The sequence below is a fragment of the Globicephala melas genome, chromosome 15, assembly GCF_963455315.2.
Source record: "Globicephala melas chromosome 15, mGloMel1.2, whole genome shotgun sequence".
Taxonomy (NCBI): domain Eukaryota; kingdom Metazoa; phylum Chordata; class Mammalia; order Artiodactyla; family Delphinidae; genus Globicephala; species Globicephala melas.
The window spans coordinates 36402747-36424422 of record NC_083328.1 but is presented as its reverse complement, the minus strand read 5'-3'; the positions used below and the strand labels follow the sequence as shown (position 1 = coordinate 36424422).

Here is a 21676-nt window from a genome sequence, read left to right as displayed (position 1 = left end):
TCCCCCGGGGCCTCCCTGGGCTGGCGGAGCGCGGAGGCAAAGGAAATGACCAGGGTGGCTTGGACCCGGGGCGGGGGCGGCAGGGCGGAGGGGGCGGGGAAGGGGCGGGCGCGGGGGCGGTGCCGCAGCCAGAGCCCGAGCCGGAGCCGGAGGCGACGGGAGCCGAGCGGGAGCCGCCGAGGCCACCACCGGGTCTCCAGCGCCGCCGCCGCCTCCGCGCCCCCCCCCATCCCCGCGAGCCGGCCCCCGCGCCCCTGCCTGCTGGCGGCGGGCGAGAGCGCCGTGGCCAGCCCTTGGCCGGCCGGTGGGCAGCCGGCACCATGGCCGCACCGGAGCCTTTGCGGCCGCGTCTGTGCCGCCTGGTGCGCGGCGAGCACGGCTACGGCTTCCACCTGCATGGCGAGAAGGGCCGCCGCGGGCAGTTCATTCGGCGCGTGGAGCCCGGTTCCCCGGCGGAGGCGGCCGCGCTGCGCGCCGGAGATCGGCTGGTCGAGGTCAACGGCGTCAACGTGGAGGGTGAGACGCACCACCAGGTGGGTGCTGTGCTCCATCCCCGGCCCACCGCTCCGCCACCCCCCACCGCCCCCATCCCCGGAGCGCGTCCCTGCCCCGCGCGCGCGGAGGGCGCCAATAACCACCGAGCTCGGGGCTGCCTGCGCCCAGGCCTCAGCTCCCTTCTCCGGGCCAGGAGGGGATCGCACAAGGGCCTGCGGTGGGCTCCCGTGGAGAGGTGGGGGACGTGGCCGCTGAGGCAGAGGCAACCGGCCTCCTTCCTAGCCTCCTCCAGCCCGGGTCGGTCCTGCACGGAGCGAGGCGGTGGGGGGTGGAATCCTGGCAGAGAGGGGCCCGCATTGCGGCTCCTCCGTGTCTCAGCCCTCGCTCTTAAGTCTTGTTCCGGCCTCAGCGCAATGTGTGGAGCAGTTGGCCCCTCGGGGGTCTCCCTGTGCCTGGGGATACGGGTGCTTTTCTATCAGCGTGTACACATGTGCGTGTGTACACAACTGGGTATGTCTGTGAATGTACAGGTCCCTCGTGTGTGTACCTGCAGGGGATGTCACAGGGAGGGCACACCTGTGTGTGCCTGCATCAGTTGAGTGAGTGTGTGTGCTGGACTGTATGCACATGAGTATACAGGTCTGCACCCCTAGATATATGTGTGTGCATACAGATCTGCATGCCTGGACGTGTGTGAACTGGGAGATGTGTGTGTGTGTGTGTGTGTGTGTGTGTACCCTCCTGTGTGTGGCTGTGTATATATGTGTCCCGGCCTCTGTGTCTGTTGGCTATGTGTAGTCGTCAGTGTGTCTGCAGCCAGTGTACTAGTGTGTGTCCTGGCTGATGGTGTCTGGGTCCTGGTGGGAGTCACCGCTGTGGCAGCACATTCTTCTCCAAAGAGGCTGCTGGATGGCCTGGCAGGGGTCACTGATCGCAGCCCCCTGGCCCTTGCAGCTGAAGATAAAGGCCAGAGGGAGGTTCTCTGCAGGTTCTGACCCCTGGGGGGTGTCCGTCTCCCACTGACCAGGGACTCACCTGGCTTGGGTCCAGTCTTCCTCCACCCCTTCTACTCAGGCTCCTCTGTGTCCCCCCAACACCTGTCTGTGTGGCCAGGCCTGGGCCTAGAGATTAGTAAATTGGCTGGGCTGGGAGCTGAACTCTCACTTCTACCCTTGGAGATTTTGTCTGTCCGTCTGTCTGCCGTCCTTCTGTCTTTTACCCAGAGTGTCAGCTGGATAGGCTGTTTGCTGGAGGGTGGGGGTCAAGGCCAGAGAGCTTGGATTGACAGGCCATAGGGAGGGCCTGGTAGAGCTGGCGCCTGGCCTCTGTTTAACAGTTGCTGCCACCCTTGCCCCTAGAGCAATGCTTATCGCAGGCCTCCCGGGGTGCTGGTCTCTAAGAACTTCACACAGGACCACTTGAGACCTTCCCACTGTCTTGGGAGGGAGAAGGTACAGTTACGGCTCCCATTTTACAGATGAGGAAACTGATGCTTGGGGATACTGGGTGACTCGTCTGGGTCCCACAGTCAGGAAGCATGAGGGTCCTGGAGTCCTCCTGTGACTCTGTGGCTCATGGGGAAAGACAGGTACAGAGGAGGGCTGGGGCAAAGATGGGCCTGGTTCAGACCCTCCTATCTCTTGAGAACATCTACTGAGAAGCTGGTGGGGGCCCTGTCTGTCCTTTCCCAGGCCTAGGGGTAGGGGTGGGGTATTGCCCTTCCTTCCCCAATGCCCAGTGGGCACTGCCCCTCCTGCGGGCACACACTAGCATGTATGCGCCGTCACCATGCACATGCTCTAGATACTTCACAGACACCTGTGTAACCACACCTGTCCCACAGGTGGACCTGCCCCTCCCCACCTCTCCCTGCTGTGTCTGAATCCTGCTTTCCGGGTTATGGGTAGGTACCTGAGGAGGTGCCTTGCCACAAGAATCCAGGTGTTCTCTCCGCAGGTCCAGTAGGAATAGGTCCATTGTCATGATCTGGAAGAGAATGGAAGGCCTAGAGGCAGGGGTTTAGACCACTATGTTCCACCACTGGAAAAGACAGAAAAAGGCACAAACACACTGAAACTGGGACCCAGGGAGACAGTTCTCTCCTTCAAACCCAGACCTAGAGACACCCTGAAACAGAAGGCTGCAGGGTGCAGGCCGCACACATGCACACACGCATGCTGAAAACCCGAAGCTCAGCCGAGCCCCGTCTTTGTCACTTCCTGGGCCGAGGTGAGGCCCTGTGAGGCCCCCACAGCCCTTGCAGCCTGGGCGCTTGTGTCCGGAGTCCCAGGAGAAGAGGGAGGGAGCTGCTGGAGTGGGGGTGGGGGGCGGAGCCAGCGGGCCTCTCGATCCAGCCGCCCACCCCTGCCCCTGGTAGGCTCGCAGCCTGCCCACAGCCCTGGGCCAGCCCTGGGTGGTGCCGCTGCCCATGTGCTGCCTGCTGCCTGGAGTGCTGGCCGTGACCTCCCACCACCCACCTGTCCCAGGTGGTGCAGAGGATCAAGGCCGTGGAGGGGCAGACTCGGCTGCTGGTGGTGGACAAGGAGACGGACGAAGAGCTCCGCCGGCGGCAACTGACCTGCACCGAGGAGATGGCCCAGCGAGGGCTGCCCCCTGCCCACGACCCCTGGGAGCCAAAGCCGGACTGGGCACGAGGGAGCAGCCTCAGCTCTGAGGTCGCCCAGAAGGTATGGTGGGCTCTGCCCACAGGGACCACCTGGGCTCTCCCAGAACCACCTTCTTGTCCTCCTGACAGCAGTCTCTGCCTCTGGTCACCTCCAGAAGTATCTGTCTCCGTCTCTGCTGCCCCTCTGGGCCCCTTCTCTGCCCCTGGTGAAAACCCTCTTGGCTACCTGGAGCCACTCTTTCTGCCCTCAGCCTGTGCTCTAAATCAGGTAGTGTCAGGGCAACCTGGCCCTGGTCCACAGCCCCCGTCTCTGGCCCTCTTCCCCAGGACGCTCCTCAGAGCCACTTGTCCTAGGAAGGGTCATTCTGACAAGCCACCCCCTCCCTGGCCTAGGGGCTGAGGAACCTGGGGAGGGGCTGCTGGGATGTTCTGGGACTGAGCGTGCTCAGCTCTGTGCCTGTGTTGGGTGTCTGTCTGTCCGTCTGTCTGAGGAGCCTGCTTGTGCTCTGAAGGCCTCAGAGGGACTGACCCTCCTCCGTGGTGGCAGCTGAGGAGACTCTCTAAGCTGGGTCCTCAGCTCTGGGGTCTGCAGGGGTTGCGGCACCTCCCCCTTCTCCCTGCTCCCCCCTCCAGACAGGAAGAGCTAACTGGGGAAGAGCTGGGGAAGGGGGAGGTGGTGGTGGTGGGGAGTCTAGTTCTGTCTCTTTCTAGGTAGCAGGGGCTGGGCAGTGGCCCTATTGGGGCAGCACCTGGATGCCAGGAGGAAGAGCCTGCTTGTCCTGCCCTCCTGGAAGCCCCGTGCCCTTACTACCTTCTGTATTTTGTGCCCCTACTACCTTCTTCATTTTTTTTTTAAAGAGAAAAATCCCTTAAAGGAAGATTCAAGCCGAGGGGCTCCCCAGAGCCCACTTTGAGAACCACTGGCCTGGGGCTGGTGGAGGTGTGAGATCTGACATTTCTGGGTGTGCAGGGGACCCTGACACCTGCCCTGTCCCTGTCCCGGATGTCTCCCAGGCGAGCTGGCCATGCCTGTGACCTGGATCCTGTGGGGCCTTGTGTTTCTCCTGGAGGGGATGGCATTCCCGGTGGGGAGGCAGCCTGGGCACAGGCATGAGCATGAACCCCTGCCCCACTTTTTTGTTCTTTGTGGCTCTAGGGCAGGCTAGGGGGTGATGGTTAGGGCCACAGTGCCAAGTCCTGGAGTCTGGACTTTGCCCCAGGGCCACTGAAGGCCAGAGTAGGGGGTGTTAGGGTCAGATTTGTGATTTCAGGGGAGCCCTGGGATGGTGCACTGGCTGACCACCCCCCCAGACTGAGAGCTGGAGTCTCCCTCCTTCCCAGGGCATCTCACCCCCAGGAGGAAGTGCCCCTCCCCCTAGGCGTTTGTCCATTGATTTAGACACAAATGGCTGAGTTCACCTTCCTGTGGAAAACTCTGCCCTCAGGCCTTATCTGGAGGGTGGGGAGGCACCTTGTCCTTGGGTGGGACCTTCTCCCTCCACTATTTCAGGCTCTGGGGGCTGCAGGAAGCCGAAGGAGGGGTCTTCCGCTGGTGTATTTTTTTAATTTATTTTTATTCGACTTATTTTATTTTTGGCTGTGTTGGGTCTTCATTGCTGCGCGTGGGCTTTCTCTAGTTGTGGCGAGTGGGGGCTGCTCTTTGTTTCAGTGTGCGGACTTCTCATTGGGGTGGCTTCTCTTGTTGCGGAGCACGGGCTCTAGGTGTGCAAGCTTCAGTAGTTGTGGCTCGCGGGCTCTAGAGTGCAGGCTCAGTAGTTGTGGCGCATGGGCTCAGTAGTTGTGGCTCTCTGGCTTTAGAGCGCAGGCTCAGTAGTTGTGGCGCACGGGCTTAGTTGCTCTGTGGCATGTGGGATCTTCCCAGACCAGGGCTCGAACCTGTGTCCCCTGCATTGGCAGGAGGATTCTTAACCACTGTGCCACCAGGGAAGCCTGCTGCTGGTGTAATTTTAGAGGAAAAGAGTGGGGCCCGTCTGGCAGGTCCCTCCGTGGTTGGGGCTGGCAGGGGGACAGGGACCCCATAAGGTCAGGGGAGTCCCTGAGGGCACGGTCTCTCTTTTCCCTCCCAGCCAGAGACCCGGTATTTAATCGGCTGAGCTCAGAGCATGGGAAGGAAGAGCTGGACCTCCGCTGACCTCCACAAACCAGGCTTAGCTTCCGCCCATCACAGGCTGTGAGGGAGCCTGGGTGAACGATGCTTATATACAGGGCTATGCCCTGATAGGGCCTCAACAGCAGTGGGTCAGGAGAACTGGGGAGAGATGTGTGTTGTTTGCTTCACGGTGGGGGATGAAGGGGCCCACCCTCCATGCCCTGTGGGGGGAAGGGCTGAGGTGGGAGTCCAGGCCCCAAGGGCCCTTCTGGCTCTCTCAGCCTCAGTGTCCTCCTGTCCTGGGTAGGGAGGAGGGGGTGGGCAGGGGAGGACACTGATGTGGCTGGCCCCTCCCTTCCGGGGGCTGTCAGGGCTGTCAGTGGTGACTCAGCCCCGTTCAGACTGGGCTGGGGTGGCCGCAGCTGCAGTGCAGCTGATCGTGACAGTGATGATGGGGGACCGCCCCGAACAGCGACGGGGCAGCCAGCGGTGCCAGGGCTGCAGGGGTGTGATAGACCCCGGGCCCTCCTCCCCCTCACAGCCAGCCCATGCCTCCACCTCCAGTTCTGGAGGCCTTTGGGGGCTGAGAGTGAGTGAGGTGACAGAGTCCTGCAGAGGGTGACCGCCTGGTACAGGACGTGGTGCCTACAAGAGGGCTTTTGGGGCTCCCTGGTTCCTGCTCCCCATCCCCCCGTGAGCTGCAGCAGGACTGTCTTATGTTCTGAGATCAGGGTCCCCTCCTTTGCCTCCTTGTCTCCCCAGCCCTGGGTCCTGGGAGCAGGGCAGGGCCTCCCAGCAGTTTCCTTCCTTCCTTTCTTGGGACGGAAACCTGGCCGGTGGGGGACACCCGGCTGGAGCCTGAGAAGGGGAGGGGGGCTCAGCCACCACCCTGCTCCTCAAAGTGACTCAGCCCTATGTCCCCACCCGTCCCTGGGGAGCCTGGGCCACAGTGGGAGGTGGATAAATGGGGTGGCAGCCTGGGCTGGCTGGAGAGCTCAGGCCACTCCAGCTGGACGCTCGCCGCTTGCCGCTTCTGTCCCGCCTCCTATGGCCCGCTCTGGGAGTGCCACACCACCCTCCCCGGCCCCAGGAGCCCTTCCACGGAGCCCATCCCGGAGGCTTGTGCAGGTCAGGTGGGGTGGGGGCAGGGTGGGCAATGAGGAAACTGGCAGCCAGCTTAGTCTCTGTCCCCCAGGATTGGGAGAGGGGACGCTGGGGACCCTGGTGTGAGCAGGCTGGACCCTGAGCAACAATGGGGGCCTTTTTCTGCCAGGGCTGGTGAGTCACCATCTGGGGGGTGGTACAGCCTGGCTCCAGGGGTACCCCCATGCCAGCCTCTTTGTCTGGTTAGAGGCATGTCCGGGAGACTAGGGCTTGTCCAGCTCTGTGGCTGCCTGGTAGGGAATGGGGCTTGGAAGCCTGTGGAAGCCTGAGGGCCTAGCTGGGAGGCAACAGGAAGTGCTCTGAGCCAGGGCAGGAGGGAGGAATGTGAGCAATGCGGCCAGGCCCAGCCTGCACCCCCTCCTGACCTACTATGGTGCTGGGCCTCCCCGCGGGCTTTCCCCCTGGGTCGCCTTGCTGCCAGCCTTGTCTCCCCACTGTCCCCCATTGCAGCCCCTCAACCTGAGGGGTCTAGTGCCAAGTTTGGCGCTCCTTGGACCCTGATCGTAAGGAGAGGGACTTAGGTCAGATGTTAGGAGAAACCTCTTGGCTGTGCGGTGAGAGGCAGCCGTGCTGGGTTGAGGCAGGGAGATGGCCAGTACGGTCTCGAACCAGAAATGACTGCATTCAGCCTGGCTTCATGGCCCCAGCTGTCCCCCCCGACAGTCCTGCTTCCCATCTGGGGGCCTTGAGAGAACACTCCCTGGAACCATTGTGGAGGGCGTGGGAAGAGGCCACAGGGCCCGGTGCTGAGGGCCGTCCTTTCACACGATGGGTCACCGCACGGGTCCATGAAGCCTGTTTGCGAGCGTATGTTTGGATGTCTGGTCTCTGTGACCATGTGATGCCCCGCTGCCACCCGGGCCCAATTCCACCACCAGCTGTGCTCATGTCACACTTCCACGGCCACACATGGCCCCGGCCAGCTTTGGGACCTGTGCTCTGACAGCCTGGACCTGAGAGGCACGTCAGAGCTGCACACCTGTACTTCCAGGTGTGTCTGGAGAGGGGCTGAGTCTATAAGTGAGCTCCTGGAGCACCCAGGGGTCTCACAGCCCCAAGTTCAGCCCAGGATGCCTGGCTGAGCCCCTGGGGGACTGAGGAGCAGCAGCCCAGTCCCTGGAATTCCTGGGGTTATGGGGCAGATGGTGGCCTGCAGCGGGGGTTCCAAGGGGGCACGCTTTGGGGGGTCGGGGAAGGGGTCATGGAGAAGGGGCACAGGCTGGACCGGAAGAAGGTGTTCCCCAGGGGTGGGAGGGCCTAGAGACTGAGGTAAGGCACCACCCTGTGAGGAGAGACACGCTTGGTCCCACAGCTGGGTGGCCACAGTCCGATTTGGGGTTTGGGGGTGAGCTCGAAGGCCTGGAGGCTGGCCCTCCCTCAGTACAGCCCCCAGCCTGGCCCAGGGTCACTGGCCACACACAGGGAGGTAGAGGGACAGGAAAAGGCCCTGGTGAGCACCCCCTCCCTGCATAGTCTCATCTGCATGCGCACTTGAGCCCCAAGCTCCCAGGAAACCTGAGCTGCTGGCCGCCCGCTCCCTCCGGCCACCGCCATGTTCAACTGAGCACCGGTGGCCGCTGGCCACTCAGCGCTGTGGTCACTACCTCAGGCCCCGGCTGGGTGGGGGCCCTGGGGTCTGGCCTCTGCCTGCACGGCCCTCCCGCACCCCCAGCCCAGAACCTACTGCAGGATGCCAGAGGTAAACGGAGGCAGAGCCCTGGGGTGTTGGTGGGGGGACCCTCAGGGCACCGTGAGCCTTCCATGGAGGGCAGGGAAGATGGGAGGCAGGCCCCATCCTCGGCCCCTCACTCTGCTCCCTCACTGGGGCTCCTGCCCAGGCTCCAGCCGGTGCCTCCCAAGCCTCTGGGCCCTGTGGGGGCGGGGGCGGCTCCAGCTTGATCTGGAATGTGAAAGCAAACACAGCCGCACTGCCATCAGCCCTAGGGAGACCTTTGGGAGCATAAACAAAACAGCCGGTCCTACGGCCCTACCCTGCCAGCCCCACACTCCGGATGGGGGTTGGGTAGAGGACAGGCGGGGCCCACAGCCTTCCTGGACGCTGTGAGGAGTGGCAGCTCATCGCACTTGTCTCTCCTAGGCCCCTGGTCTGTGCTCAGCCCTAGCCTTGAGCCCATTGATTCTCCCAACACCCCTGTAAGGCCCCTGACCCTATCACAGGTCCTAAGGCTTTGTTCAGGATCCGGAAGCTGGATCATCACAGGCAGCCTAAGCATCACCCCCCCAGCCCCCCCCCCCCGCCAACCCCGTGTTGGTCCCTGAGACCTGGGGATGCTGTCAGGTGGGGGCATGATGCTGAGTGTGGGGCTGGGGCTCCCTCCCACCACCTCCACTCCTGCCTTTGCACACTGGGGACGGGACTGGAAGCCTCAGGGGTGGGGTCAGCGCCTCTAGGGTGGGAGGTCAGAGCTGGAGCCTCACCCTGCATCCCTGTGCCTGCAGGATGTCAATGGGCCCCTGAGGGAGCTGCGCCCGAGGCTCTGCCACCTGCAAAAAGGCCCCCAGGGCTACGGGTTTAACCTGCACAGTGACAAGTCCCGGCCTGGACAGTATATCCGCTCGGTGGACCCAGGCTCTCCTGCTGCCCACTCTGGCCTCCGTGCCCAGGACCGACTCATAGAGGTACCCGCCCTGTGTGTATATGTCTGCTCCTGTGTCCCTTCTGTTTGTGACTGGGCCCGTGTCCCCTGTGTGTGTCCGTATGTTTGTCTATGCCTGTGCCCTCCCACGCGCGCGCGCGTTTGTGTCTGGGCCCCGGGTCCTCACTGGGAGGAGGGAGATGCTGGGAACCTGAGCTGGTGCTCCTCTTGCTGCCGTGGCTGGTGACAGCGTTGATGAATATTTGATGTCACACCTGGCCAAGTGGCTTGGGGGGCTGGTGGGGACCTGCCCTCAGGCAGCACTGATCCCATGCTGGCGGCGGCAGGTGAACGGGCAGAATGTGGAGGGGCTGCGCCACGTGGAGGTGGTTGCCAGCATCAAGGCACGGGAGGACGAGGCCCGGCTGCTTGTGGTGGACCCCGAAACAGATGAGCACTTCAAGCGGCTGCGGGTCACACCCACCGAGGAGCATGTGGAAGGTGGGCGGCTGCCCTGGGGCCCAGTGCTGGGGTAAAGCATTGGGGGCTGAGTGGCCAGTGACACACTGTCCCCACAGGTCCATTGCCATCACCAGTCACCAACGGGACCAGCTCGGCCCAGGTGAGAGGGTGGGAGTGGACAGGGTGAGCCCAGGAGACCACAGGGGCACCTTTGGGGGTCCCCAGACCTGACAGAGCCCCTCCGACATTTCTGTCCTTGTCTAGCATGGTTGTGAGATCGAGCTTGGCCCTGTCACTCCCAGCCATGATGCCCCTTGGATCCGTCTTGGGTCAGCCACACCCCAGCGCCATAGGGCACTCGGGCACCTCCAGGGTGTAGTAGAGGCTCAGTGGCCACTGCCAAATAGAGGAATAAAGGCAGCTCTGGCGTGTGCACGCGTGTCTGCACGTGTGCGTGTAAGCCTGTGTGTGCACAGCGGCTCCTGGGTGGGGTCCCTAAAGCCAAGCCTTACCCTTGGTTTCCCAGCTCAATGGTGGCTCCGTGTGCTCATCCCGAAGTGACCTGCCTGGCTTAGACAAGGACACTGAGGTAGCGGGTGCCTATCCACCTCTACTGCTGTTCACACACTGGGGGGCCTGAGGCCTTAGGGGCGGGCATCTGTGGAGCTGTCAGCCTGAGCTGTGAGGCCACCGCCTCTAGGAAGCCCTCCTGGGCCTGCCACCAGCTGGCCTCTGGTGTGAACTCCCTGGGAAAGGCCACCTGTCTGGGGGCCTGGGTCCAGGGCTCACTCTGGCCACCCACCCACCATATCTGCCCCTAGGATGGCAGCACCTGGAAGCGCGACCCTTTTCAGGAGAGCGGCCTCCACCTGAGCCCCACTGCAGCCGAGGCCAAGGAGAAGGTGAGAGCCACCAGGGTCAACAAGCGGGCACCACAGATGGACTGGAACCGGAAGCGAGAGATCTTCAGCAACTTCTGAGCCCTCCCTGCCTGTTTCCTGCCGGGCTCCTCCTGCATGGACCTTGGGCCTTGCCCCTCGGGCCCGCCCAGAGCTCCCCTCAGTGGACTGGAGGGGACATCCTTACCCCCCAAGCCGTGGTGGTCCCACCACCACCCAAGAACCAACCTGTGCCCCAGTGAGACCCCGTCCTGCCCCCCACCCACTGGGTGCTAGGGGAGTGTGGCAGCAAGATGGGGAGAGAGAGCCCCTGAGATGTGAGATACCCAGAGAGACAGTGATGGGATGTAGGGAGAGGAGGGAGGGGGGGAGAGGGGGAGAGGGGGAGAGGCAGTGGTAACCCGCGGGGCCCGGCCCTTGCTGCTCTGCCTGGGCCTGCTGACTTAAAGGAATTTGTGTTTTTGCTTTTTTTCCAGAAAGAGCTCTAGCTCCACACATGTTTCCACTTAATACCAGAGCCCTGCCCCCACCCCCCTCAGGACGTGCTCTCTAAATAATTGCAATAAAACAAACCTTTCTCTGCAAACCATTTTCTCCCCACCCCCTCAGCAGCAGCCATCCCAAGCAGGAGTGCCAGGGACGTCCAGGGACAGAGTTGGGGCGCTTGCAGGCCGTGTTCATTCAGGCTTTGGGGGGTGCTGGGGATGCCAGATGTGGCTGTGAGAGCTGCCCCTCTGCCCTGTCCCTGCCCTCCCTGGGGGGGTGGGTCTGGGGTACAGGGCCTGGGCTCTTTGAGGGGCCTGAGGATGGAGGCCCTGTGCCCCTGAGGAGGGCAGACTCTGGACAGGCACCTTGTCCCTGCACGGCAGCCCCCAGACCTTTGGGGTGTGACTGTGTGAGAGCCTGTCCTCAGGAAGGACCCCAGGCTCCGGGCTTGGCCCCTGCTAGGAGCCTCCCCCAGAGGAAACCCCACCGACTCTGCCTTTCCCCTGCCCAGAACCTGACCGACCGACATCGCTGTCTGCCCCATAAGCCATAGCACACGCGCGCCTTCAGAATAAACAGGCCTTCCTTGGACCCTGGCTGTCTCTGTCCTTCCTGAGCCTTCATTTTGGGGGTTGGAGGGATCATGGTCTGGGCAGGGAGGTGGCAGCCTGCAGCTCCCCAAGTCTCAGCTGCTGGAAACAGTCCCATTCCTAAGCCTCCCCTCCCCAAATCCATCCGCTAGCCCCTCTCAGCTCCTGCTCCCTCTTGCTTATCTCTCCAGCGCACTTGGGACCCCTGTGCTTCGGAACCCTGCCCTCTCACCAGCACCTCCCTGTGAAGCCTTCTGGGCCCCTGGCCCCCCAGCAGGTACACGCAGGTCAGGCCCTGTGCCCTGTGTTGCCCTCCCTGGGCCTGCTGGTGTCCCTCTGAGACCAGGTGGCTCTGTAAACACTGAGGGTGGGGCCCTCGTGGCAGAGGCTGGGGCTCTCAGGGTGCACAAGTTCAGGAAGGGGCGTGTGTTTCCAGGTCCCCAGCCAGCTGCTGCGGGAGGCAGCCTGGGCTTCCAACGTCCCCAGCGGGCTTCCAGACAGCTGGCTGCAACTGGCTCCTACAACCCCCCCGCCACCCCTGCCCCCCAGCACTCAGTCCAGATGGTCACGTCCCCATCCTGGCCTCCCAGGCAGCCCTGTTCCAGACACACGTGAGCACGGATGCAAACACAGCTCATGCATGTGCTTTCCAGCATGCCGCCTCCCACCCACCGGGGTAGAAATCAGCCAGACCCTAACTACAAACAGCCCCCAAACTTTATTATAAACAGGCTATGGCTCTCCAGCAAAGGCACAAAGAGGCCAGAGTGGTGCTGGGCAGAGGCCCCAGGCCCTCAGAGTCCTTGTGCAGCTGGGCACAGGGCCCGGTTGAGGCAGGCCTGGCAGCGCGGGTGGAGGGGCAGGCAAGTCTGCTGGCCAAAGCCCACCAGCAGTCCATTGATCTCGCTCCACAGCTCCCTGTGGGGGTGGGAGCCATCAGTGTGGAGGGAGGGTGGGAGGGAGGGGAGCCCGCCCTGCCCCACCCCAACCCTGCACACCTGGGCAGCCACTCTTCCAGTGCCCTGCGGGTCTCCTCCGGGGACTTGGTTGCCTTCCTGGTCCATCTGAGTCGGTTTACGATTCTGTGCACGTGTGTGTCCACTGCTGCTTGGAGACGGGGCAGGGTGAACACGGGGCAGGCTCACCGGGCCAGACTGCCCCATCCCTGCCACGGCTCCCAGTGCGGGTTGGTGGGGGGCTGAGTCTGAAGCCTGAATCCCCCTACACACCTCCCCAACCCCTGCTGGCTTCTGAGGAGGACCCAGAACTGCGCAGGCCTGAGAGAGAGTCACATGGGCCATCCCTGCTGCTAGGCAGGGGCTGGAGTCAGATCCAGAGGACTTGGGCCTTTTTCCTGGGGTGCAGGCAGCAGTGCCTCCTGGCCCAGGCACCGGCCATGGGTGCTAGGCTGGGTGGCAGCAGCTTGACCTAGTGGGCCGGCATGAAGTCACTGCCTGCAGAGCCAGCACCTGCCACTGCACCATCAGGGACGGAGAGGGGAGTGCGGCCAGGCCAGCTGCAGCTGTTGTGCACCCGGCCGCAGTCCCGGCTCCCCGTGGCCGGCCACCCTGGGGCTTGGCCTGGGCACCTGCTCACCAAGGCCCCCTCCCCTAGCCAGATGCAGCCCCTGCCTCCTCCTCCTATGTGTCTGCCGAAGAGAAAGCGAGTTCCTGCACTGGCCCACTTCCCCTGCTGCTGGCTGCCTGGAAAAAGGCTCGGGCCTGCCCCAAACAGCGATAACAGGGGCACAGGGAGAGTATGCAGATGGAGAAGCCACACCCCTGGGTCACCACCAAGCCTGTTTCTTTCTCTGTAACACGTAGGTGACCATGCCCTTAAGCTACCCAGAAGCCCAGCCCAGGGCCACACCACACTTGTGGGCCTGTCCAGCAGGGCTCTGCACACCTGTGCCTCTAATGGGAGCAACTACTTCCCCTGCTTTGTGGCCCAGCTCAGAGAAGCCAAGTGCCTTGCCCAGGGTCACCCAACTGGGAGGGCAGAGCTGGGATCAGCTGCTGTATCCCATGGCTCTGGCTCTCTACTCGAGGGGGCTTCTTCTCTCAGGAAACCCCCTGGGAAGTGGGGCCCACCCTCCCTAGGATCTCCCTGCAGGTGGCCTGGCCCACAGACAACCAGATAGGGCAGCATTCCCACACTCCTGACTGCTGCAACCAGCTGCAGGCAGGGGCCCTTCCCCCACAGACCTGCCAGACCACTCCTAGACACGGGCAGCCGAGGACAGCCGCCCAGATAAGCTCAAGTATCTGCTGAGAGGCCGGCAGCCGCAGGAGCCCAGTGAGGGAGGCTCTGCCCGGGCCCCGCCTGGCCTGGCTCCCGCTTTTCAGGGTTTCTGGGCTCCAACCTCATCAGGTAGCCAGAGCCCTCCTCCTCTGGCGGGCACTGCAGGGAAGGGGTCCCTACCCCAGGGGGCAGGCTTCACAAGCCTCGGAAGCCCTGGGGGGATCCCCACCACCTCTCCTGGCTCCTCTGCATGAGTCCCTGAGAAGCACCACGGTGGGAACACACAAGCAGGTCATGGGTCAAGCCCTGGTTTCCGGGCTGGCTGGGCCTGCGCTGTGCAGCCTCAGAAGCCCCCACTCGCTGGGCAAAGATCTGAGGAAGCAGTCCCACCCCAACCCAGGGGTCTGTCTCCACTCGGAGCTCCTCCAATGCCAGAATGCCATACAAGGACCCAGGATAGGGATTCCAGGAAGGGCCCCCCCAGCCGCTTCCTCCTCACCCCGGGTCCCCATGTCTGCACTGCCCCTGCCCCCTCTGCCCACGCTCATTCCAGAGCCTTGTGCTCTGGCCCTCTTCCCCAGCTCACGGCTTTGCAGATGCTGTTCCTTCTGCCCGAAATGCACTTCCTCCTCTTGGCCTGGCCAGCCCACCTCACCCTTCAGCTCTTGGCTGAATTATCACCTCCTCAGGAAGTCCTCCGAAATGCCCCAGACCAGGCCAACTCCAAAGGTGCCCTGCATGCCCCCATCAGTGTTTCTACCCCAGTGTCTCTCTCCCTCAGGCAGCATAGACCCGAGTCCATCTAGGGCCTCTCCCAGAGGCCAGCATGCTACAGGAGCTCCTCAGCAAACAGGAACTCCTCCTGCTAGTACCCATCTCTGGGTGGGGTGGGCCTAGCTCTGAGCTGGGAACACCTTTCTGACCCTTCGGGCTGAGTTGTGAATGAGGAGACCTGAGCTGGGGTCACTGGTCACAAGGATGGGGGAACCTCAATGGCAGCCAGCAAGCCTGGAGCCAGCCACTCCTGCCTTGTGGGCGCATGCCACTCACCAATGCCTGACACAGTGCCCCAGGCCACTGCCATGGCCAAATGTGCCATCTTGGGCCCGACGCCTGGCAGTGCCACCAGCTCTGCCAAGGAGGCTGGGATGTCCCCATCATAGCGCTGCTGCAGGATAGCACTGGTCTGCTTGATGTACTTCACCTTGTTCTGAAAGATTGCGGGGGTCAGCGCTGGAGGTCAGGAGTATAGCCCGACCTGGGAAGACGAGGCCCAGAGGAAACCCACAGGTGCCCAGAGCTACCCGCCAGCTGTCCAGGACACACTCAGAGGCACCTGCTTGCCTCTGTCCCCCCAGGAGGTGGGAACAAGCCAAGGGCAGGAGAGCCCAAGGAAGGCCCAATGCAGGCCTAGACCCTGCCTCCCACTTGCCTGGGGCCAATGACAAGTGCGTGGGGTCAGGCTTGAGTCTCCCTGCCCCATCATTCCCTACTAGAGACCAGGCAGGCTAAGCAGGACCAGCTAAGCCAGAAGCTGGGCTCAACAGCACCTGGGCCTTCAGGAAGGAAGGCTGGAGCCTGGGGCTCCCCCACCAGCCGCCAGGCCAGCCGGGCGGTTCCCATCCTGTGCCTGAGTGGACAGGGCTATTTAAAACCCATCTGATGAACTGTAGCCCACGCCAGCGCCAAGGGGAAGTAGCCCCACCCACCCGGCTGCCTTCAACAGACCCGCCCACCCACCACCCTGTACTCTGTGGCCTGTTGGGGCCCTAGAGGGGTTGTGCACTCCAGGGAGGCTTGGAGTAAACAAAGGGATAGATGGGTGGGCAGCCTTAGTGAGGAAGAGAAGGGCCAGGCGTCTGGGAAGGGAGGTGGAGGAAGGAAGGGGTGGGCTGCAAACAGGAAAGGCCAAGGAGCTCCAGTGCCTGGACTTGAGGCCCCATGGCCAGGCCCCCTGTGGGCTGGTCAGAGCGGCAGGGGCAGGGCGGTGCTCCAGTGGGAACTCATAGCCAGGCCCCCACGGCCAGGGATGCCCGCCCCGGCCTCCCACACCCCACAGCCCACTCAGTCTGACATCCTTCGCAGGCCAGTGGCACCCGCAGCCCCACTTGCACGGGCTGGGCTCACCCTCCAGAAGCCCACAGGATAGATGAGCGTGCCCAGTGTGCTGTCATCCATCTGCAGGATGCTGTCCACCGTCAGGCCCCGGGCCCGCAGCCGCTGCATGGCGCCTGCTGTCACCTGGTCCTTGGTCTGGCTGGAGAGCATCAGTGACAGCAACACCTGGTACCTCCGCACCTGCTTGCACAGTGACAGGCACCAGGGTGGGGGTGGGTCCTGGGTGCTCAGCCCAGCCAAGCCCTTTACTCATCTGCACGTGTCACCCCAGGCAGTGCATGGGATATCTGCCTCCTATCCGCCCAGGCCAAGGGTGTGTGTGTGGTGTATTTTCCACTTATGTGGAAAATAGCAGCACCTGCTTTGCAAGATCACTGTGAGGCTTAAAGAATTATTACTGCATTCAGAATTGCACCCGGCATGACGTCAGTGCTCAACAGCCCTTGGTTGCTCTTGTTATCGTTATTGCTTTGCAAAGGATGCTGCTGCCCACTTTACAGACAAGCAAACTGAGGCCCGTCACCGGGTAGCAGAGCTGGGATTGGAATCAAGTTAGTCTTAGGACCAGGCTCTGGGCCAGTGAAGTGTAAGGAACTCCCTCTCTCTCTCAGCAAAAGTTACTGAACACCCATGATGTGCCAGCTGTCCCCTGCTAAAGGCCTGAGAGGAAGCAAGTGTCTTGTTCAGAAGGGGGTCACCAGCAGATGGGTGCCCGCCTACCTTCGGGGGTGCGCTGAGGTCATAGCAGTGTTCAACCCCCAGCTGGTCCACAGGCGCGTCCTTTCCACTCCTCATGGTCCGGATGTTCTCCAGCTGCTGCCGCCAGTCCTGAGGCTCCCAGGCTGGTGACTGGAGATGCTCGACCCCCTCTCCTTTCTCACCTTCTGAGGCCTCGTAGGCCACATTCAGTCTTTGAGCCTTCCGCTGACGCTTCACAGGGCTGTAGCTTTTCCTACCTTCTGCAAAAAGTACCACTTGGTCCCTTCAGTGAGGGCTACAGGTAAGGAAAAGGTGTGGGTGCTGCCCTACCTGCTATCTCATCCTACATCATTTATTCAACAACCACCCATCACCTACTACAACTGCGGGTGCTCTGGCCTCTGCAGCATGTGCTCCGGGCCAGGTCAGCCTTCCTCATGCCGTTGGCCCTCTGACCAAATCCACTTTAGCACATGACGACTCTAAGTAACAGCCTCCACCATGGTGCCCCCAATCTAGTCTCGACACTGTCAGAAAGAACTTTCTAAAATCTGAATTGAGGGGCTTCTCTGGTGGCGCAGTGGTTGAGAATCTGCCTGCCAATGCAGGGGACATGGGTTCGAGCCCTGGTCTGGGAAGATCCCACATGCCACGGAGCAACTGGGCCCGTGAGCCACAACTACTGAGCCTGCGTGTCTGGAGCCTGTGCTATGCAACAAGAGTGGCCACAATAGTGAGAGGCCCGCGCACCGCGATGAAAAGGGGCCCCCACTTGCCGCAACTGGAGAAAGCCCTTGCACAGAAACGAAGACACAACACAGCCGAATATAAATAAATAAATAAATAAAAATTAAAAATTAATATCTGCTAAAAAAAAAAATCTGAATTGAGTTGTGTCACTTTCTGTTTAAAACTCCAAACTGTCCTGGCATCAGAGCTCCTGCCTACCTGGCTGGCATTATCGCGTGCCTGTCCCCCCCAGCCATGCTTCTGCCCAGTGTGTCATTTTGTCTGGACTACCCCTGGGGTCTTTGGGTGTCCGTAAGAATCCTCCTCTGGACAATCCTGCAGACGTCCAGGCAGGACAAGTGGCAGGGGGCCCTGTCGTTCTCGCCCACCGCTGAATCTCAAATTAGGTCCTTAATAATGACGTAAACGTAAGGAAAGCCACGCCGTTTCCCACTTTCTCTCAGAGGCACCCTCTAGCAGGGGGAGAAAACTTCTGGCTGGGACAGTCCTTGGCACCGGGCCTCTGAGCTGGAAGCAACTATGAGGACAGGGCCGGTTTGCCTCGCAATCAGCCTGGCACAAGTGGAGTACCCTAGGGCATGCTAGTGGGACCGGGAGAACTTTCTTCAACAGGACGAAGGTGGGGGAGGTGGGAACGCCTGAACCCAGCCCCTGTCTCCTGGGAAAGAGCTTAGGGCGGGAACTCAGGCCCCCACCCCGCCTCTCTTCCTGTGACCCCGCGCGGGCGCGGCGCTACCTGCAGCCGCCTCTTCTCTCCGGAGCGGCGCGGGCTTCTCCCTACTTCCTTGCTGACCGGCCCCGGGTCCCCGGCTCCGGCTGCGGGTCACCATCCTCACGCCCACCGCATTCATGCCGGATTCCTGCGGACTACACGTCCCGGCGGCCCCTGGGACCCCGTCACGTGACTAGCACTCGCCCAGCCTTTCCTCCAGAGGGCGGCCCTCGGCGCCTTCCCGCTGCCGGAAGTGCAGGTCGCGCTTCCGGCGGCGGCTTGTGGCCGGGGGTGTGCTCGGTTCTCGGCGCTGGGACTGTCCCGCTCGCTGCGGGCGCGGGGAGTGGTGAGTGGCTCGAGGTGTCCTGACCGCCGACTCCGACGGGGCAGCGGAGGAGGCTGCCTCTCCAGGCCTGCTCGGCACTGAGGCCGTGGGGGCGGACCCCGCAGTGTCAGGCCCGGCTCTCGGGCGCGCCCACCGCAGCCTGATTCTGGAGCTCCAAGCATTCCTTGGTTTTAAGTCATGGCGGGTGCGAGGGGGTCCCTGCTCCCGGCGTCCCCCAACAGTCCTCCTCCACACGGGGAGAAGAGAGATGGCAAACGTCAGGGCTCCCTGGACCCCGCGGCGGCCGCCCCCTGGCCCCAGTTCCCCTCCCTCACTCCATGCACTGAGGCGGGCGGACGGCCTGGCGTTTTCCAGGTTTATTTCTGGCCGGAACCGCGCCAGCCTGTGGTGGAGTTTTCTCGGGGGCTGTGGGAGGGAAGAAAGGTCGTGCCCACCGGAGACCTAGGGTTCGCGGGCGGTCCGCGGCGGGGCAGGTGGGTGGAGCCGTCCCTGAGATCTCTGCCTGATTGTCGGCACAGAGGAGTCCTCTGATGCGTCCCTGCCCAGCATGGCCAAGCCAGCAAGCAAAGATTCAGGCTTGAAGGAGAAGTTCAAGATTCTATTGGGACTGGGAACTCCAAGGCCAAATCCCAGGTCTGCAGAGGGCAAACAGACGGAGTTTATCATCACGGCGGAAATCCTGAGAGTGAGTGAGCTGCCTGGGTCTTCTCTGCTAGCTTAGTGGGAGGTGCAGGGAAGGCTGAGTTTGGTCTGTCACCAGGTTCTGTGGGAGATGGGCTGCTGGTGACCGTCTGTGGGGCTGCTGTTCCCAGTACCATGGTGACATATGTGTCTTTTCTCTGGAAATTCAGGAAGTCAGGATCTTGGCGACTTGGTCCAGCACAATTGAGTTAGTATTCAGATGTTGATGCAAGAAAACTTGTTTTACTAGATGACCTAAAGGCCATGGTCTCCACAGGTGATTAGGGTTATGGCCAGGGGTAACTGGTAATGTGTGAGTTTCTGGGAGAAGTAAGGCTTCACTTTTTTGTCTGTGTTGGAATCTCACAGACGTGCCTACTCAGTGCTTTACCCATAAATAGTGTTGAATGTTTGCACTTGTAAAGTTTCCCGTTCAGAAACAACCAAAATGCTCATCAATTGGTGAAGGTTTAAACAAAATGTGATGCCTTCATACGATGGAGTAGTATTTAACAAAAAGAGGAGTGAAGCACTGATAACATGCAACAGCATGGATGAACCTTGAAAACATTATACTAAGTGAAAGAAACCAATCACAAAAGCCCACATAATGTATGATTCCATATATATGAAATGCCCAGAATAAGCAAATCCATAGAGACAAAGTAGATTAGCCTTTGCCAGGGCTTGGGGGGAGGAGGGAATGGGGAGTGAAGCTTCTTTTTGAGGTGATGAAAGTGTTCTGGAATTAGTGGACCTGGTTGCAAGCACTGTGAATATGGTAAAAACTGGATTATACAGTTTAAAGTCATTACAGTGGTGAATTTTATCATATGTGAATTTTATTTTAATAAAGTGCAGCTATGGAAGAAAAAAAAATTGTCTGTTCTTACTCCCCTAAGGTGGACTAGTCAACTCTGGTGATTCTTGGTTCAGAAGATTCTGCTGTGGGTCTCCAGCATGGGAAAGGCAGGGCAGTTCCTAGAGTGCTCTTGATTGGCAGGTAAGGAGACCTGGTGTCTGAGCACTGGCCTTCTTTCATCTCTCCAGGAGCTGAGTGTTGAATGTGGCCTCAACAATCGCATCCGGGTGATAGGGCAGATCTGTGAGGTTGCCAAAACGAAGAAATTTGAAGAGGTAGGTGTGTCTTGGGTGCCTGGAGAGATTCATGTGAGCTGCATTAAAGCCTGATTTGGCTCTTTTTAGGAGCAGGGTTGACAGCTGACTTCACTAATGAACTGATATGCACCATTTGAGGGAAACTTAGTCTTCATCTTAGCGATGAGGAAGCTTCTGGAAATGTCCTGAGCATAACCCTGAGAGGCCAGTCACATGTGGAGGTGGGGAGCAAGAGGATTAGGCTCTTTTAGCAGATCCAGAAGCGGTTTTGTGGTGCTTACAGAAACGCACGCTCACTTGTCCTCTCACATTACAGATTCGCAGGAAGGAAAAATAGGGGAACGTCAGGAGAGCATGTGGTTTCACAGAGAACAAGCCCAGGCACACCAGTCTCTGTCTTTCTGGGAGAGATGTTTGGGTGGTATTAAGCAGCCTCACAGATGTAGGAGTATTTATTTTGGGCAGATACTTCCAGGCTCTCTCCTGATGTCCTGTGGACAGAGTGGGAAGCTTCCTGCCGTTAGAGTTCCTCAAGGGCTCTGCTCTCGCCTCAACCCACTTTTGTGTGAGTGACACAGGAGGAGACATGGGTCTCATACCTGGCGGGTTCAGATTTGCTCAGTGGGGAGGAATCACTATGTCCTCTGCAGGTCATCTGAAACGTGCAGGCTGCACATGACCAGGGATAAATGTGAGGATAGGCATCTATGTTCTTAAAGTTGTTTGTGTACGATAAGTACGGAAAGGGGAGCCGTGTCAGAGCTGCCGTCAAGTGAATAGACAGATAGGCCTAAGAGGCTGGAGTAGTCCATGGGCTCAGTGTCTGTGTGCTCTTGTGGCTTAGGGTGCATCAATAGGAGTATTGTGAATGGGACAAAGGAAGTAAAACTTCCAGTGTATTCCAGTGTATGCCCGAATAATGTTGGTCAGACAACATTGAAAAGACATTTTAGTTCCCGTCTTAAGAGGAGTGAGCCCGGGAAAGGGTAAGTGGTCTGGAAACTCTGGCTGGAGGGAGTCAGGGATGGTTAACGTGGGAAAGGGAAGCTGACACAAGAGAGACTGATTCTGGGAGCTGAGGGGAAAGCACCCAGCAGCTCCCTTGTGGGCTAGGTGGACTTAGGAGGCAGATTCCAGAAGCCTGGACAGAGTTCTTAGCAAGCCAAGCCAGGCAGCAGAGTCGGGGTTGGGGTGGGGTACTGAGTGGCCCGAAGCTGGTTTGTTTACACAGGGGAGATCCAGAGCATGGGATTCCTGGGTCAGGCTGCAGGCCCGGGGACCGCTGTGGTGCTTCTGGTTCTGAGACTCTTCCAGTGGCTTTTCCGATGGAGCCTGAGCAAGCTCTCAGAGACTCGCTGCTGATCTCTGGAGGCAGCCAGGACGGCCTCCCTGGCCTTCCTGCTTTCCTCCCTCCCCTCAGACTATGGCCTGGTGAGGGTTAAAGGGACCTGTGAGGGTTCGAAGTAGCTTGGAGCTGTTCCCCTTGTCAGGCTCGTGGTCGCTGTGGGCTGTGACAGGTACATGAGGGCTTTAGAAGAGTGAGTTCTAAGTCAAAAGACCACGTTGTTCTGCTCTGTCCTT

The 21676-nt window shown here is 60.7% G+C and overlaps 3 protein-coding genes across 15 annotated transcripts in view; 2 read left to right on the top strand and 1 right to left on the bottom strand.

The window, feature by feature from the left end:
- The first annotated feature begins 193 nt into the window (after positions 1-193).
- Positions 194-11430, top strand: NHERF2 (NHERF family PDZ scaffold protein 2). 4 transcript variants are annotated; one of them, XM_030848442.3, is made up of 7 exons: positions 194-533; positions 2982-3182; positions 8856-9035; positions 9340-9493; positions 9571-9614; positions 9981-10043; positions 10276-10581. In XM_030848442.3, exons 1-7 carry the CDS (start codon positions 321-323, stop codon positions 10432-10434), a joined length of 1014 nt encoding a protein of 337 aa, XP_030704302.1. In that variant the 5' UTR covers positions 194-320; the 3' UTR covers positions 10435-10581. The 4 variants fall into 4 exon arrangements, with proteins under 4 accessions (XP_030704302.1, XP_030704303.1, XP_030704301.1 ...); XM_030848443.3 differs by lacking the exon at positions 9981-10043 and having other exon boundaries at positions 198-533; XM_030848444.3 differs by lacking the exons at positions 194-533; positions 2982-3182 and adding an exon at positions 3203-6359.
- A 704-nt stretch (positions 11431-12134) lies between these two features.
- Positions 12135-18120, bottom strand: NTHL1 (nth like DNA glycosylase 1). 2 transcript variants are annotated; one of them, XM_030848445.3, is made up of 6 exons: positions 17974-18120; positions 16509-16747; positions 15798-15968; positions 14721-14880; positions 12428-12533; positions 12135-12347 (listed from the first exon to the last, which is right to left on the bottom strand). In XM_030848445.3, exons 1-6 carry the CDS (start codon positions 18086-18088, stop codon positions 12224-12226), a joined length of 915 nt encoding a protein of 304 aa, XP_030704305.1. In that variant the 5' UTR covers positions 18089-18120; the 3' UTR covers positions 12135-12223. The 2 variants fall into 2 exon arrangements, with proteins under 2 accessions (XP_030704305.1, XP_030704306.1); XM_030848446.3 differs by having other exon boundaries at positions 16509-16744.
- A 26-nt stretch (positions 18121-18146) lies between these two features.
- TSC2 (TSC complex subunit 2) overlaps positions 18147-21676 on the top strand; it is a 37204-nt gene continuing 33674 nt past the window's right edge. For 8 of the 9 annotated variants that reach the window (XM_030848432.2, XM_030848430.2, XM_030848431.2 and 5 more), the window contains exons 1-3: positions 18147-18295; positions 18814-18980; positions 20027-20113. In XM_030848432.2, coding sequence (XP_030704292.1) covers positions 18843-18980; positions 20027-20113 — 225 coding nt within the window. In that variant the 5' untranslated portion in view covers positions 18147-18295; positions 18814-18842. Of the gene's footprint in view, positions 18296-18813; positions 18981-19904; positions 19924-20026; positions 20114-21676 lie in introns of those variants that run through there. The other variant, XM_060284225.1, reaches the window with a different exon arrangement.

What these genes read in the sequence shown, in the direction of transcription:
- NTHL1 (XM_030848445.3), bottom strand. Translation starts at nt 18,088, where the DNA reads ATGAATGCGGTGGGCGTGAGGATGGTGACCCGCAGCCGGAGCCGGGGA. An exon ending in GAGAGAAGAGGCGGCTGCAG is followed by an intron (nt 16,748 to 17,973) that starts GTAGCGCCGCGC and finishes TACTTTTTGCAG; the next exon opens with AAGGTAGGAAAAGCTACAGC. An exon ending in ATCCTGTGGGCTTCTGGAGG is followed by an intron (nt 14,881 to 15,797) that starts GTGAGCCCAGCC and finishes GCAATCTTTCAG; the next exon opens with AACAAGGTGAAGTACATCAA.
- NHERF2 (XM_030848441.3), top strand. Translation starts at nt 321, where the DNA reads ATGGCCGCACCGGAGCCTTTGCGGCCGCGTCTGTGCCGCCTGGTGCGC. An exon ending in CCCAGGACCGACTCATAGAG is followed by an intron (nt 9,036 to 9,339) that starts GTACCCGCCCTG and finishes TGGCGGCGGCAG; the next exon opens with GTGAACGGGCAGAATGTGGA. An exon ending in CACCGAGGAGCATGTGGAAG is followed by an intron (nt 9,494 to 10,275) that starts GTGGGCGGCTGC and finishes ATCTGCCCCTAG; the next exon opens with GATGGCAGCACCTGGAAGCG.